The 17,006-nt window shown below is 32.7% G+C and overlaps 1 protein-coding gene across 1 annotated transcript in view; it reads left to right on the top strand.

The window, feature by feature from the left end:
* LOC114324951 (uncharacterized) overlaps window positions 1–17,006 on the top strand; it is a 113,455-nt gene that overhangs the window by 65,215 nt on the left and 31,234 nt on the right. The window contains exons 11-15 of the mRNA XM_050659882.1: window positions 1,010–1,146; window positions 5,516–5,625; window positions 9,088–9,255; window positions 9,415–9,596; window positions 9,926–10,012. Of these exons, the coding sequence (XP_050515839.1) occupies window positions 1,010–1,146; window positions 5,516–5,625; window positions 9,088–9,255; window positions 9,415–9,596; window positions 9,926–10,012 (684 nt within the window). The remainder of the gene's footprint in view (window positions 1–1,009; window positions 1,147–5,515; window positions 5,626–9,087; window positions 9,256–9,414; window positions 9,597–9,925; window positions 10,013–17,006) is intronic.

The following is a 17,006-nucleotide window of genomic DNA, read 5'->3' as shown; positions in this document are numbered from 1 at the left end:
TAATATAAAAAATAATCCTATCGAAATGTATCTATTATTCGATAAATCGATTAATTTAGTTTTCGAACCAACTATGTTAATCATGTACCGTGGTCACGTGATAGTGTTAAAAGGAGGAGAAAGGCTTGGTAGTACGTTATCACCTCGCGCGATTTAAAAATAGACTCACCATCATTTTAGCTCCTGTAATATTTTTAAAGAAAAAAATAGCAAAAATAGTGTCTAATCAAGGTTGGATTGAAATAGTTATGCTAAATGATTTTAAAAGCGAAATCATAAACTTTTTGTTTAAATATTGGTATTATTTACATTACTTTTACGTGAAATACATCTAATTTTTCGACGTCCATAAAATACAGTGAGTAAAATTCAAGCGATACGTATTTAACCAACACCGTTGTAAAATTTTGTTTTTCAAAATAGTTCTCAAAATTTAACCAAAGGGAGTTATTTCTGTTTCGTGATTATTACGTGAAATAAACGTACCTTTGCGATGTAACCGACATTCACACCTATTATAAAAACATGTACTATATTCGTCATTATGATTTTATATTATTCTAATGTCAAACATGTATAAACGAAGCCCTAATATATAGGTGAATGATTTGGCACTGAAATACGTTTTTCCCGTCATAAATCACCGAGTTACGTATTCGTTGAAATTTGCCGTAAATTTAACGTAATCATCACGTAACTGGGCTCAAACCTGTTTGCTGGGTTTAAACAAAAGAACTTAAAATCTGTTTATAAGTAAGATATAAAAAAAAATTAACCAAATAAACAGTATTATAACTTAAAATAAAATTTTTTGCCTAGTCAAATTAATCTTAAGTTTTAAATTTTGGGACATCCTGTAAAAAATATGCGTTATCTCTACTCTCTCTGGGATGTCTAGAAAATGTATATAAAAAGGATATCTGAAGTAATTCAAATTACACTCGATCGTGAAATTTAAACAATATCTTATCACTTCTAAGCATTTCATCTTTAATCAATTATTGAATAACATAATACTGTCAACATGAGTAAATACGTCTACCGTTCTCCTTTAAATGACGCTATTTGTGCTCCTGAAAGAGAGCAAAAGTGCCCATGGAATCCGAAGGCTGACAGATCTACCTCAATTCATACAACGGTCAATTGGTAAGTGGAAACTAATTTTTTCGTATGAATTTTTTACATATCCATATTACCATAATATTTTTGTATTATCCATATTACAATGATTATTTCATTCAGAGGAGATTCTGACCAATAGAAAGCTACAGAAATCTAAATTAAATCGATAATTTTTGATAATTTCCCGTCGTCAAGTTTATTACGTCAGATGCCCTTCGTTGCCACGAAAAAATACATTCAGTGACATTAATGACAATTAATGTTTTAAAAATTATAAAAGTGATGACTTTCAACCGTCAAATTAATATTTATAACAACTGTTTGTTTAATTGTACTAATTTGTACTTACATAAATAAATTACAATAAAATTTTGGTTTTGAACAGTTTTATTCATGAAATAATCGCAACAAATTGCACTCGATCTCTAAAATTAATATAGAATTTTTGCCCTCGTGACACTTTGACATAATTTCACTCGCCTTCGGCTCGTGAAATTAAAACTGTCAAAGTGTCACTCGGGAATAATTCAATAATTTTAGAGCTCTTGTGCAATTACTACTTAACTGATAATATACCTACCATTTATTTCTTGATGTAATTTTAATTTATAGAAAAAGATCTTCATTTTAATGTGTTCCTAATTAATGGAGGGCGTAATATACTAAGGAAAAAAAATATGGCTTTCCACCACCAAAAATATACATCGCTGAGCAGTCATAAGCCATAATTCTGATATTTAAAAATTTAAATGGAAAATATTCCTTCTCATATATCGAATACATAATAGATCTATTTACTCTGATTAATTATAAAAAATAAGACTAGCCTAATTGGTCCATAAATCGCTAATCTTCTTCTTAAACTTCCGTCTGCTCAATGGATGTTGGTTACTACAATTATTGCAAACTCTTCTCTGTCTTCAGCTGTTTTTATTAGCTGTTTAAAATTTAGCCCTTTCCATTGTAGGATGTTTATGATCCATGATAGTTTTTTCTTTTCTAGTCCTCTCTTTCCCTCGATCTTCCTTTCAGTGGACTAGGTATGATGCTTTTCCAACTTTCACTATGTTGAAAAGTTCTTTTTCTTTGCCTATTCTATGTAGCACTTCTTCGTTTGTGGTATGCGATGTCCATGAAATTTTGAGGATTTTCCGGTAGATCCACATTTCAAAGGCCTTCAATTTATTTACGTTTGATATTTTAAAGGTACATGCCTCAACTGCATAGAGAAGAGTCGACCAGGCGTAGCATTTTGATAATCACAAAGCAGTTTTTTGATCTTTTCGAAACATTTTCTGGCCTGTTCTATTCCCGATCTTATTTCTAGATCAGGATTTAGGCTGCTATCGGTTCAACATCGCAGGTACTTAAATTTATTGGCCTGTTCTAAAATGTGCCCATTTATTGTGCAAAGTTGAGTACGTTTTGGTTTTGTTCGGATTGACATCACTTTGGTTTTTTTTAACGTTTGTTTTCATAGCAAATTTCTCACAGGTCGAGTTGGTCTTGTCGATGAGTCGTAGACATAAGTCGGAATCGGCAATCAACACCGTATCATCGGCGTATCTGATGCTGTGCTGTTGATATTTACGCCATTCACCTTGACTCTATCCTTGGAATCTTCCAGTGCCTCTTTAAATAGAAACTCGGAGTAAATATTAAACAGCAGAGGCGACAGAACACATCCCTGTATAACTCCCCTCCTAATTTCGCTAAATCGCTAATAATTATTATTATATTGGAAAATTTTTGGCATTGATTGTCTTTTTTTGGTATTGATTCCCCGTCCATAAGCTAGTGTCAGTGTATATTATAAATAGTCGACACTTAAAAATTATAAAATTCTCAAATAATAAGCAATTGTTCACCCAACGTGACCGGATGTATAACCGAAAGTCGACATTTGAACTCTTCGTGTAACTTTGCGTTGATTGATATACATTTCACTAATTTTGAGTCCAGTCATAATTTTTTAACCGGAAATGACATCAAAACCAGAACTTTTGTTTTGCTGTAATTCATATTATACACTTTCTGGATTCCTTGTCAAGTTATTAGACTAATCTCTTTTTATTGTTCTAAAGCTTTCCGAAAATCGAAACGTCAAACAATCTTAATTTTAAAGTAAAATTTTGGCTTAGTCCTAATCTTCTTCCTCATGTACCATGTTCTTTCAGAACGTTGGTTACCATCATAGTTATCTTAATTTTATTCACTGCGACCCTGAATAGCATGCTTGTATCAACACAATACCAATCTCGCAAGTTCTTCAACCATGAGGTTCTTCTTCGTCCTGGACCGCGTTTGCCTGCTATTGTTCCTTGCATAATATTTTGAAGCAACCTATATTTGGGACCTCTCATTACATGCCCGAAATACTCCAGCTTTCTCTACTTGATGCTTTTTATAATCTTAGAAGTCTTGCTGAGACGTTCTAGTATTGTGGAGTTTCGAATCTTCTCCACCCTCGAATCTTAAAAGGAAACTTTTAAAATTCTTCTGTAGCACCCCTTTTCGAAATCCTGAAGGCGATTTAGATATATTTTATTTACAGTCCAGGATTCGACACCATAAAGCAAGACCAAGAACACGTAGTAGCGAAGTAGGCGGATCCTCAATGCCAATTTTCGGTCTCTGTTACATAACACATTTCACATCCTTGTAAAAGCGGCTCTAGCCTGTTCTATCCTAGATCTAATTTCGCCGTGACTTTCTGCGTTACAATTTAATTGCCGTCCAAGGTAAACGAGTTTATTAACTTACTCAAGACGGTTTATAGATGAATATATAGACGGTTTTATATTCTGTTGTTTACTTATTACGAGTATTTTGGTTCATCTTGGCTAGAAGCTAGGAGTGTACTGTATCGTCTGCATCTCGCAAATTATTGATGACTTCACTGTTCATAATTTATTCCTTCTTGTTTTTCAGAAAGTACATTTCTGAAAATTCTTAATTAGAGAAAAAATTTCAATTTTTTTTTCAATTAGAAGAATGAAGTTGCATATTAGAAAATTATTTTTAAGTCCACACACATTTTCGAAATAACAATTTTCAATCTTGTGAAATATATAAAGGTACTTTACTCTTGAGACAAATTCATACTTTTTGACATCCCTCGTATACTATTGAAAAAGCTTGATATCAGATGATTGCATCTTCGGTTTTAGATCATGCAGAACTTTTTATGAAGAATATATTTTTTTCGTAAAATCAATAATAAAAAAAGGTTTCCATATGGTTCCAACTTACAGGGATATACTGTATATATTCGTACATTAGTAATTATTCATTTGTTTTTAATTTTTAATATTATCCAAATATATATTATTAATTTTAATTTTCAAAACATATCTAAATTTTATGATATAATAATAAATCCACTTAGTAAATATTTGATTAGTTTTACTTACATGACTGAAACAGTATAGACATTTGCTCAATAATAATAAAAAATTTCGCTTACAAATCCTACACCGCTACAGTTAATTTCTGGACCGAAATAGCATAGGATATGTAACTAATATTCTGTATACAAAACCTACTCGAGTTCAGTCGCCCCATGACTGAAATAGTATAGGTTTTGTAAATTCGCGAACGGTATGCCGTATGCCAGGTGTAACCTAATACAGAGCGTTAATTTTGGCGGTGGCGGCATAGTGCTATAGAGAGGTATTTCTTGGAAAGCAGATACCGAACGTGTTTAGGTGATTGAGTTAATGAGAGCTGATATGCACATTAAAAACATTTTAGATCATTTTTTGCCATTTCCCAGCTATATTGGACAACAAATTCGTGTTAATGCACCATATCACAGGTCTTCATGTCGGTAGAATAGTGAATACTTACCACGATACGACTTAATTTAAAAATTATATTGGCCACCATATAGCCCATATCATATTTAAATCTGATTTTACCATTTATATGATACTTTAAAACATCGCATTCGGAAAAGAACTCCGATTTCTATGGCACTGGTGGCAGCACAAAAAAGTTCATTTCACACGTTCATTTCAAAATATGCAATATTTTTGTTTGTGAGTATAGTAAATTACACTAAATTTTTTTTGTTTTATTATTGTCTCCCATTAAAAGGAGGGTTTAACTAAAATTCCGTGTCAGTTCCATTTTAGTTTATTAAAAATATCTACTCGTACAATATTTGGTTTGGAAGAATTTGAAATTGCAAGAAATCAAATCTACTATGGGCTACCTAGTTGTTTATATTAACACACGAGTAGGTGAAATGGATATTTATAACGAATGATATTTTATCCGTTGAGTCCGATCCTTTTTCTCAAAACTGTACAAAATATTCATACATAATTTTATTCTTAGTACCTATCAATGTAATAAGGGTACCTCTTATTAATTTATGACTTTTTTGTAGGCAAGCTCCACGTCCAAAAATACTGCCAAATGCCTTGCACGCAATTGGTAATACTCCATTGATCAAGCTTAACAGAATACCTCAGCAAGAAGGTTTGGAATGTGATATATGTAAGTATTTAACTCACTGTACAATAAATTTTGAGATCTTTAAATGAACCACGTAAAAGTCTTAAACAACTAATAAATTTACTTAAAATTTAGCAATTTTATCCCATAGTAACTTAATGAATTACCTTATCGACATATTAGGTATGTCTTTTGGGAGTTCATCTCTGTATGAAATATGAAATTTGAAATTGATTAATTTCGTTTTATAAGCATTATCATTATTGTTGACACTGCATTTGTCAAGAAGTCTCGATTTTTTTAGTTTTAATCATTGTATGTCAGTTTATTCGCCAATTACAGTCAACATCCATAGCAAAACAAGATTCTTTAAATTACAATTCAAAAAAATATTCATGCTTTATTATAGGCTGCATTACACTAAAATTTTATAAATGTACAGAATTTTAACACAACCGATCGACAACGTATCAACAAATACAATATAAGTTCTACGATTTAAAGTTTTGAACTGCAATCTACTTCATTATTAAATTAATCAAGTAGGCACAAACTAGTCACTTTTTACCTTCAGTCCATTCTAGCCGTGTTTTTCTTTTTTAGTTTTTTACTTTGTTTATATCAAAGATTCCCAAACTTTTTTCTCTTGTAGACCCCTTGTCATGTTTTTAATTTGATATCGACCCCCTGCTATTTCACTTTGAAAGATTTAAATTTGTAACAGTATTTACTAACTTATAGCGTTTTATAGTGTGAAAAAGTAAAAGAAACATTTTACACATGTATTACTTAAATTTAAATCAAAATATAGTATGTTTATTCGCACTGGATAAGCTTATAAAATTAAAAAATCTTACAAGAAGTTCAAAGATCAAAATCTATAAATCCATCGTCAGACCTGTACTAATATCTGGATGCGAAACGTGGACCATGACCAAAGCAAACGAAGAAAAGCTCAGTCGTTTTGAATGAAAAATACTTAGAAAAATTTTCGGACCTCACCACGATATCACCACAAACCAGTATAGGATCAGAACCAATATCGAATTAAAAGCACTCTACAATGACGCCGATATTGTCCAAGAAATTAAATCACAGCGACTAAGATGGGCAGGCCACGCGCACAGAATTCATAACGAGAGACTTGTAAGACTGGTATGGGAGGAGATTCCTACATGCAAAAGACCACTCGGAGGTCCCAGAATGCGATGGAGAGATAGCATCCAAGCAGATCTCCGGAAAATGAACATTACATTTGACCCTAGGTTGATGGAAAACCGAACAAATTGGAAAAAAATTGTACTGTCAGCCAGGACCCACCCAGGGTTGGAAAGCTACGTGATGATGATGAAAATATAGTAGCTGTTACATGAAAAAAACTAATCACAAAATAAATTCATTTAATGGGAGGGATGAACTTGATGGTTTAATAATAAATTATCAACATTTGGCATTAATTTAGTTACATCAAATCTCAAACCTCCCCGGTTACCCAATTCTTTTTTTATGAGATCTATAACTGCGCTAAGACCCCTATCTACTAGGTATGAAGATGGAAAAGTGATTAAAAACTTTCTCGCGGTATTTCGTAATATCATCATCATCATCATCATCACGTAGCGCTACAACCCTGGGTGGGTCCTGGCTGACTGTACAACTTTCTTCCAATTTGTTCGGTCTTCCAATAACCTAGGGTCAAATGGGATGTTCATTTGTCGGAGATCTGCTTGGATGTTATCTCTCCATCGCATTCTGGGACGTCCAAGTGGTCTTTTGCCTGTAGGAATCTCCTCCCATACCAGTTTTAAAAGTCTCTCGTTATGAAGTCTGTGCACGTGGCCTGCCCATCTGTGATTTAATTTCTTGGACAATATCGGTGTCATTGTAGAGTTCTTTTAATTCGAAGTTGGTTCTGATCCTATACTGGTTTGTGTTAATGTCGTGGTGAAGTCCGAAAATGTTTCTAAGTATTTTTAGTTTAAAACGTCTGAGCTTTTCTTCGTTTGATTTGGTCATGGTCCACGTTTCGCAACCATATGTTAGTACAGGTCTGACGATGGATTTATAGATTTTGATCTTGGAACTTCTTGTAAGATTTTTTGATTTTATCAGCTTATCCAGTGCGAATAGACGATTTGCTGATTGGATTCTGTCTTTTATTTCTTCAGTAACATCGTTGTCAGCTGTGATTACGGCCCTCAGATACTTAAAACGTTTTACTCTTTCGAAATTGAAGGTGTTGACCGTCACATTTTGTCCTATCCTGTCTCTTCGTGTCGTTCTATTTATACACATATATTTCGTCTTCTCTTCATTAATCCTCAGCCCTACTTCGCTTGTTGCTCCTTCCACCTTGTTGAAAATGGCTTTTGTGGATAGGATGGAGTCTCCAACGAGATCAATGTCATCTGCGTATGCTAATAATAACTTAGGACCTTAAACCGATAGCAGTTCTGTTTTTATTTCGGCCAACCTCATGGCTTTCTCTAATACAAGGTTAAACAGTAGTGGAGATAATGCATCACCCTGTTTGAGTCCACTGTTGATTTCGAAGCTGCCAGACAATTCATTATTTACACGTACTTTTGATATTCCACCCTCCATACAGACTTTAGTCATCCGAATTAGTTTCTTTGGTATTGAGAACATGGCATTCCGCCATGGCATTCCATACTTGGCTTCTTTCTACGCTGTCATATGCCTGTCGAAAGTCTATGAAGAGATTGTGTATCGGTCTGTTATACTCCAATCTCTTTTTTAAAAGCTGTCTCAGCGTGAATAATTGATCTATTGTGGATTTTACTGTTTTTTGCAATCTTTCAAATTTCTTGCCATTGACCTCCATTTTCAATTTTTATTTTTGCCCACATAGGCCACTTGGAGGTTCTTATCGACCCCTGATAGGTCGATATAGACCACTTTGGGAATCACTGGATTATAACCTATAGAGAGAATTATTATTATTATAGAGAATTTATTACCTGTATATAGGATATCTTTGGCTTTACGAATTTTTGTTTATTCTAACAATGCTTTACAATAAATACTACAATAATAACAAATCACATGCTATGATTTTTTTAACGTATATATTATTAAGTTGATGTCATATAATCAAATGAACTATCTTCCACTAAAGTCGTCCCAGGAATGCAACTTCTAAATATTGGCAATATAATTTTAAAGTCTTCTACTTTAAAATGTATAAACATATTATGTCTGAATTGCCGATATGAATCAGTCAGATTAAAGTAAATTATTAGAAGAATAATTTTTTTACCAAGTATCAAAAACAAAATTTGTTTAATTTATTAATGGTTTGTATTTTTCATAACGATTTCCGAAATGGAAGTCGAAACGTTACGAAACGAAATAAATTCAACTTCAAACTTAAATTGTGGCTTTATTCCCAAATAAAATATTAAATTGTATAAGATGCCACAAGGAAATATCTTCAGTACGAATTGCTTGAGGTAAAACTTACTGTAATATATTTGTTTTTAGATGTAAAATGTGAGTTCTTTAATCCTGGTGGATCAGTAAAAGATCGCATGGCAAACAGAATACTGACAGATGCCGAGAATGAAGGTATCTTAAAACCAGGATGTACCATTATAGAGCCGTCTTCAGGAAATACTGGCATTGGTTTGGCTATGGCAGCTGCTATTAAAGGTAAATTTGGCTTTTGAAGAAACTTTCGTTTTATTTATTTCAAAATTACTGTAATTAAATCAAAATGTTTCTGTTTCTATTTACAGAGTCTGTTTCTATTTACTGTAATTAACTTTAGTTTCATAATCCTAAACCAAAATTTTTTTTACCACGTTTTAGGATATAGGTGTATAATCGTAATGTCAGAAAAAATATCCAAAGAGAAAGAATACGTAATGAGAGCTTTGGGAGCTGAAGTTATTAGATGTCCTGTCACAGCTAATTCGTTTTCTCCATATGGAATGTTTGGTACTGTCCATCGTTTATCAAAAGAAATTCCCAACAGTATTATTTTTGATCAGGTAAGCTCTTCGCCCATATCAGTTAAATTTGAAACTAATATATTTTTTTTCTGTTAACATTGATAGTTTTTTTTTTCAAAAAGCTATTTAACTACAAATCAAAAAAGACAAATAACTAAGAACAAATAGTGTCCTTATTGAAGTATTATTTTCCAGTTAATTTTTTCTTTCAAAATTTTCCAAAAACTATTCTGTCCAAAGTGGAAACTTATTACTGCTATGCCTTTATGCCCAAAATTTAGTAACAGTACGACATACTCGTACAATATGTATGAACAGTTTAATACTATAACTTAAAATATAATTATTGTTTTTTTTTTATTTTATAGTTCTCTAATCCCGGAAATCCACTGACTCACTACGATACTACAGCAGAAGAAATTTATGATCAATGCGACAAAAAAGTAGATATGATAGTAAGTATCTTGTTTTTTCTTGATGTGCCTATCCATGACGAATGTTGGCGATCTTCACGCCAATCTGTATCTTATTTGCAGCAGCGCGAAAAAACTCCACAGATGTTTTGTTAAACCAGATTCTGAGGTTCTTTCAGAATGTTCTTCTTCTTACTGGACCTCGCTTACCAAAAAATTTTCCTTGCAGGATGTCTTGTAGGAGAAAAAAATCTGGTAGGTCTGGATCCCGTGTATGAAAAAAAAGTTGATTAATAGCAAGCTGAAATTTTTTTAATAGCTTAAGGGTGTCTAGTCGGACAAACTTTGATGTATGGTAACACTGGAACAGGGTAAGTTTTAATTGTTAACAGGTTAAAAATTTGGAACGTCAGACTACGAAAACGTCCCATATATTTTGTCGGACAGAACTTTCAATTAATTTTTTACCCTTTCTTTAAACTGTCCTGCAAAAATCAGACTGCTATTTATCACCAACTGGGCATTTTAATGAGTGGAACACGTAGAACATGTCAAATGAGAGGAATTATGACAGGTGACAAATAGCAGTCTGATTTTTGCATGAGAGTTTAATGAAAGGGTTACAAATCAATTGGAAGTTCTGTCCGCCAAAATACATGGGACGTTTTCGTGGTCTGACGTTCCAAATATTTAACCTGTTCCACAATTAAAACTTCCCCTGTTCCAGTGTTCCCATACATCAAAGTTTGTCCAACTAGACACCGTTAAGCTATTAACAAATTTTCAGCTTGCTATTAATCAACTTTTTTTTCATACGCGGGATCCAGACCTATGGATTCATTTCACATAATGTGTCCGAAGTAGTCTAACTTTCGAGATTTGATGGTGGTCAGTAGGTCTCGGTTCTTCTTCATTCTTCTGAGGACCTCTTCATTTGTGATACGATCAGTCCATGAAATCTTAAGTATTCTCCGTTATAGCCACATCTAAAATGCTTCCAATCTTCTGCACATATTTTCGTTCAAGGTCCACTATTCAATATCATAAAAAAGGTCCTGTCCTTTCCTGTCCTGTCCTAAAAATCATATCCTGATTGTTGGTCCATTCTTAATTTATTATGGTGCTGAGGTCATTGTAGTGCGTCACTTTTTCTACTACGGTGAGGTTGACACAGAATTAACCTTCTGTTATATTTTTCTTGCTAATTATCATGAGCTTTGTCCTATTTATGCTTATATTGAATCCATATTTTTCACTGTAATACGTGATTTTGTTCCTAAGGTCTTGTAGATCTTCTAACTTGTCTGCGAATACTATTATAGTGCATAATATGTGATGTTGTTTAGGCGGTACCTGTTTAGTAGAATGCTTTTTTCAGTTGCCTCACTCCACGCATGATTTTCACCTTCAAATCTAAAATTTGAGGTCTCATTCCAGTATAGACCAGTAAGGATCTGTTTTTAGGTGGACGTGAGAGGTGGCATTCAGATTCTTGTGGATAAAGTTAGGTGATAATTTCTTTAATAATAATTGATTTATGCTCCTTCTCAAATATGCCCGGAACATTAATAAAAAAAATAAAATATTTAAAAATTTCAAAAAATTTCGTTTTTTTTTCTTTTTTTTTTGGTTATAACTTAAAAACTATTCATTTTAGAACAAAGTCCAATCGAAATAAAATAAAGATAATTAAATTTTGTATCAGATGCGATTGGTTAAAAATGTCTTAATTTATCACCCTTGCTTCAAAATAGCAATAAATATAAAATAAGTGGGCAAAACAAGCCGGTCCTTATTCAATGATTTTCCATCACTTGGGTTACATTTGGAACCTTCCTAATTCGCTTAGAAAATTTTTGTAAATGCTAAAACCGTACACCAAATTTCATTAAAATTGACTTACTAGATTTTGCATAATAGTTTTGCAATCTAAACTTTTTTTAAAACATTAAAATTTTTTAAAATCTTGTAAAACAAAAACTAGAATATACAAAGCTTTGTCAATTTTTTTTAAATATAAAGAAGTACTCCACCTATCTAATGCACTTTACAGAATTGAAATCGGATTATTTAAGCAGCCTCAGCAATGTTTTAAAGTTATAAACAATTTTTTGGCTTATAAACAAATTAGTGCTGTGGCCAGGAGGGGGTGCTACGGGCTGCTTTATTTAGATGGACTTACCCAAGTTTTTTTTATGTATTTTGACCCGTAGAACACGAATTTTTTGGGTAACAGTTGATCCGGATGTCGATAAGATTGTTATAAACAAAGAACTTGAGGAATTACATAAAATCGATTTTTCGCAAAATAAAACATTTTTTTGTATTTCTTGGGTAATTCTAAGCAAGAAATGTTGTTACAAGTTTTTTCGTAGGATGCATAGTTTTCGAGATAAACACGGTGGAACTTTCAAAAAATCGAGAAATTGCAATTTTTGAACGCGAATAACGTTTGATTAAAAAATAAAATAGCAATTCTGCTGACAGCATTTGAAAGTTTAAGTCAAATTATACCGGTTTTAATTATTTGCATTGCTAAAAATTAATTTTTTTATTATTAAACAAAGCTATTTGTTTATAAGCCAAAAAACTGTTTATAAATTTAAAACATTGCTGGGGCCCCTTAAATAATCAGATTTTAATTATGTAAAGTGTATTAGATAGGTAGAGCACCTCTTTATATGTAAAAAGATTAGCCAACTTCTAAATGGTCTACTTTTTGTTCAGATAGCCCAATAAATGACCGTTTTGGAATGTAATTTCCAGGGGCAACTCCGAATTGCATGAAAATTTGGATTTAGGCTCAACTTACCCTCCACTTCAAAGTTGAATTTGTTCCGTTGGTTGCTTTTACTTGGGGGGTGACATTTACCCCTTCTCGGGGGGTGAAAAACGCGTGTTTCAAATGAGGCCGGAAATGGATAAATTGACTTATTTTAAGCACCTTTTGTTCTATAAAGTTTTTTACGTAAGTCAATACTTTTCGAGTTATTCGCGATTAAAAATGTTGATTTTTCGACAAAAAAACTACGTTTTCAGACGGTTTTTCCCAAATAACTGAAAAAGTAAATATTTTATCGAAAAAAAGTAAAGTCTACAAATTGAGTAGAAGCAAAGTTATAGCTCATGAAAAATACCTTCTTATTCGTCTAATTCCAAATCGAATAATTCAACGCGAAATCACCGAAGAAACAAGCGTTTTTCGGGAAAACCTTATTAAAATTTTTAAAGTATCTAAAAAAAGCTTATTACTTGTTTTTTACAAAATTCTACAGCATTAAAAATAAACAAGTTACACTGAAAAAAAAAAGTTATCCCCATTTTTTGGTAAAAAAAAATCGTGAAAAACTCACTCTATTTAGCACCCTAAATGAAATTAATCGTTTGGCTTTACCATCTATTTTAACTGTATGTGTATTGTTTATATGATCTGTAAGTTTGATTGGTTTTAAGTGCTTATTTTTAAAATAATTTGGTTTTGTATTAAAAAAAATTTTTCTAAAAATTTTTGAAAAATTTAATTTTTTCAAAATAACTTAAAAAGTATTAGTGATAAGAAAAATCTTAAGGAGTAAAGAAATGTAGGTTTTGCTATTGTAAATATGGTAGTTTATTTTGTTTCTCCGTAAGACAAAAATTAATTAATCTATGGCTGTTCAAAATTTGCATACACTCATGATTAGTGACCCATTTAAGCTTTCTCAATTATAACCCTTTCAAAAATAAACACTTTAAACCGGTGAGCCTGACAGATCATATAAAAAATAGATAGGTAAGTAAATTGTTTGTAAAGCGGTAACGATTAATTTCATTTGGGGAGCTAAACACGGCGATATTTTCATGATTTTTTACAAAAAAAAAGAGGGCCAACTTTGTTTTGAGCGTAACTCGCTTATTTTTAATGCTAAAACTTTTGTTAATAATTAAAACAAAGCTCTTTATAAACACTTTAAAAAAGTTTAAATGGGTTTTTCCCGAAAAGTGCTTAAGTTTTTGGTGATTTCACCTTGAAATATTCGATTTGGAATTAGTCGAATAAGAACGTATTTTTCATGAGCTACAACTTTGTTTTTGTTTGACTGATAGACTTTACTGATACACCATTTTTTTGGGTTATTTATAAGCTACACTTTTTCTAAGGATATTTTTTTCGATAAAATATTTACTTTTTGAGTTATTTGCGAAAAACCGTCTGAAAACGTAGTTTTTTGTCGAAAAATCAACATTTTAAATGGCAAATAACTCGAAAAGTGATAACTTACGTAAAAAACTCTATAGAACAAAAGTTGCTTGAAATCAGTCAATTTATGCATTTCCGGTCTTATCTTGAACGTATGTTTTTTCACCCCCGAGAAGGGGTGACTATCACCCCCCAAGTAAAAGCAACTAATGGCACAATTTCAACTTTAAAGTGGAGGGTAAGTAGAACCTAAATCCAAATTTTCATGCAATTCGGAGTTGCCCCTGAAAATTACACGGTATCGCCGGATTTTCCGTTCATTTACTGGGCTAAGAAAGATTTTAAAAAATTTGAACTTTTTTAAAAACATTTAGATTGCAAATTTATTATGCAAAATTTATTAGGTCGATTTTAATGAAATTTGGTACACGATTTAGGTATGTTACAAAGAATTTCCTAAGTGAATTACTAAGGTTTTAAGTGCCACCAAAGTGGTTAAAAAATATTGAATAACAACAGACTTATTTTGCCCCCTTATTTTGTATTTATTGCTATATTGCAGAAAAGGTAATACCTTAAAACATTTTTTACCAGTCGTATATCATACAAAATTCAATTATCTTTATTTTATTTCTGTACGACTTTGTTCCAAAACGAATCGTTTTAAAGTTATAAGCAAAGAAAGCAGAAAAAAATCGGTGTTTTTCGAAATTTTTAAATATTTTAATTTTTTTATTAATGTTCCGGGCATATTTGAAAAGGAGCATAAGTCAATTATTATTACTGAAGGTGTCACCTAACTTTATCTGCAAAAATCCGAATGCCACCTCTCACATCCAAAAATAGACGTTTTTTCGCAAATCCTTACTGGTCCAAGTAAAAATTTTCAGATCTTGGTCATCAATTTTTTCCTGGCGTGCTGTCCTCAATCAAGCGTTTTCTCTAATCAACCAGACTTAACTATATATGTCCCAATTGACGTCTATGTATCTCTGAAATAAGAGAACAAAGCATCTCTCTTCTTCTTATTCTTATGCAATTCACTAATTTATGTTCGCGATCACGTTTGGCCATTTTTCTCTATCCCTTGCAGTATGTATTAGGTCTCCTATGTTTCTTAGCCCTGTCCATTGTTTGACATTACGTAGCCATGACATTTTCTTCCTGCCCACTCCCTTCTTCCTTCGATGTTTTCTTCAATTAAGGTTTGCAGAGACTGGTATCTTTTGTTTCTAATTAGGTGCCCCAGGTATGCCGTTTTTCTCTGTTTAATTTTGCATACCAGTTGTCGTTTTGTACCAATTCTTCTCAGGATTTCTTCATTTGTTATACGCGCGGTCCAGGGAACTTTAAGGATTCGTCGATAAATCCACATCTCAAATACCTCTAGCTTATTCATTGTGTTTATTTTTAAAGTCCATCCTTCCATGCCATATAGGAACACCGACCATACATAGCATTTCGTGAATCTTAGTCTTAGGTTCAGGTCAAAGTCAGAGTTCGTAAAGACGTTTCTGAATTTCATGAATGCACTTTTGCCCCTTTCTATCCGACATTTAATTTCCATATCCAACATCCAGTCTTCACATAGCCAGGTTCCCAGGTAGGTACTTAAATTTTCTTACTCGCTCTACATCTTGATTGTTATATGCTAGTTTTGCATTTTGATGTTGACATATTGACGGCTGATTATACAGTCGGAAAAATGAGACCCATGAACGAACATATAAAACACGCTGTATTTTCCTGTCACCGTGTCACAAAGAAAATTGCCCAGCGCAAGTACATGTAATAATAATTATTACGTGTACTTGCGCTGGCCAATTTTTTGTGTGACACGGTGACAGGAAAATACAGCGTGTTTTATATGTTCGTTCATGGGTATTCTTTCATTTTTCCTACTGTAAGGAACTTTGTCTTTTTTATGTTGATGCTAAGTCCCATGTTCTCGCCATGTTCTCCAATTTTATTAAGAAGGTTATGGAGGTCTTCTATATTGTCTGCTATTAAGACCGAGTCATACGCATATCGTATATTATTGACCCAGGTACCATTTACTTTGATGCCGCTTTCGCATTCCTCAAGAGCTTTCTGGAAGACACTTTCTGAATATAAATTGAACAGTAGTGGGAAGATAATTCAACCCTGTCTTACACCTCTGAGGATTTTTTGAGCTTGCGTTGTTTCATTATCCACCATGATGGCAGCTGTTTGATTCCAGTAAAGAGCTTCTATGCAACGAATGTTTTTTTATCTATGTTGAGTTGTTTTAGTATATGTACGAGTTTATGATGTTGTACTCGATCAAAGGCTTTTTCTTAATCTATAAAACACATCATTACATATCTCCTTTGATCGTAGCACTTGGGTTGCAACTGGTGCTTCCCTGGTACCCAGACCTTTTCTAAATCCAAATTGTGAGCAACCAATAACCCTATCACATTTTGTGGAGATTCTGTAGTAAAGAACTTTGAGGAATAATTTTAAAGAATGGCTCATGGGACTTATCGGTCGGTGGTCTTTACACTTTGTTGCGTTGTTCTTTTTTGGCAAAGGGATTAAGGTAGATACAAGCCATTGAAACATACAAGGTTCTATCAAACCAACAGTATTTATGAACCCGAACTGGTTAGGGAAATTTGACTTTCACACAGATTGTAAATTCCTTTATGGATTATATCTTTCGGAACAATTTTAGAAGATGACTAGTGAGGCTTATCGTACGGTATTCTTCGCATTTTCTGGCTCCTGTTTTTTTTTGAAAGTGAAATAAACTCAGACTTAAGCCATTATGTTGTTGCTGTTAAAATAATAGAGAAAAGACTAAGGCAAGAAGTAGAAATGAAATTGGGAGTT

The sequence above is a fragment of the Diabrotica virgifera genome, chromosome 1 (assembly GCF_917563875.1).
Source record: "Diabrotica virgifera virgifera chromosome 1, PGI_DIABVI_V3a".
Classification (NCBI taxonomy): domain Eukaryota; kingdom Metazoa; phylum Arthropoda; class Insecta; order Coleoptera; family Chrysomelidae; genus Diabrotica; species Diabrotica virgifera.
The sequence above is the reverse complement of the archived record's forward strand: the minus strand, read 5'-3'. Positions and strand labels throughout refer to the sequence as shown.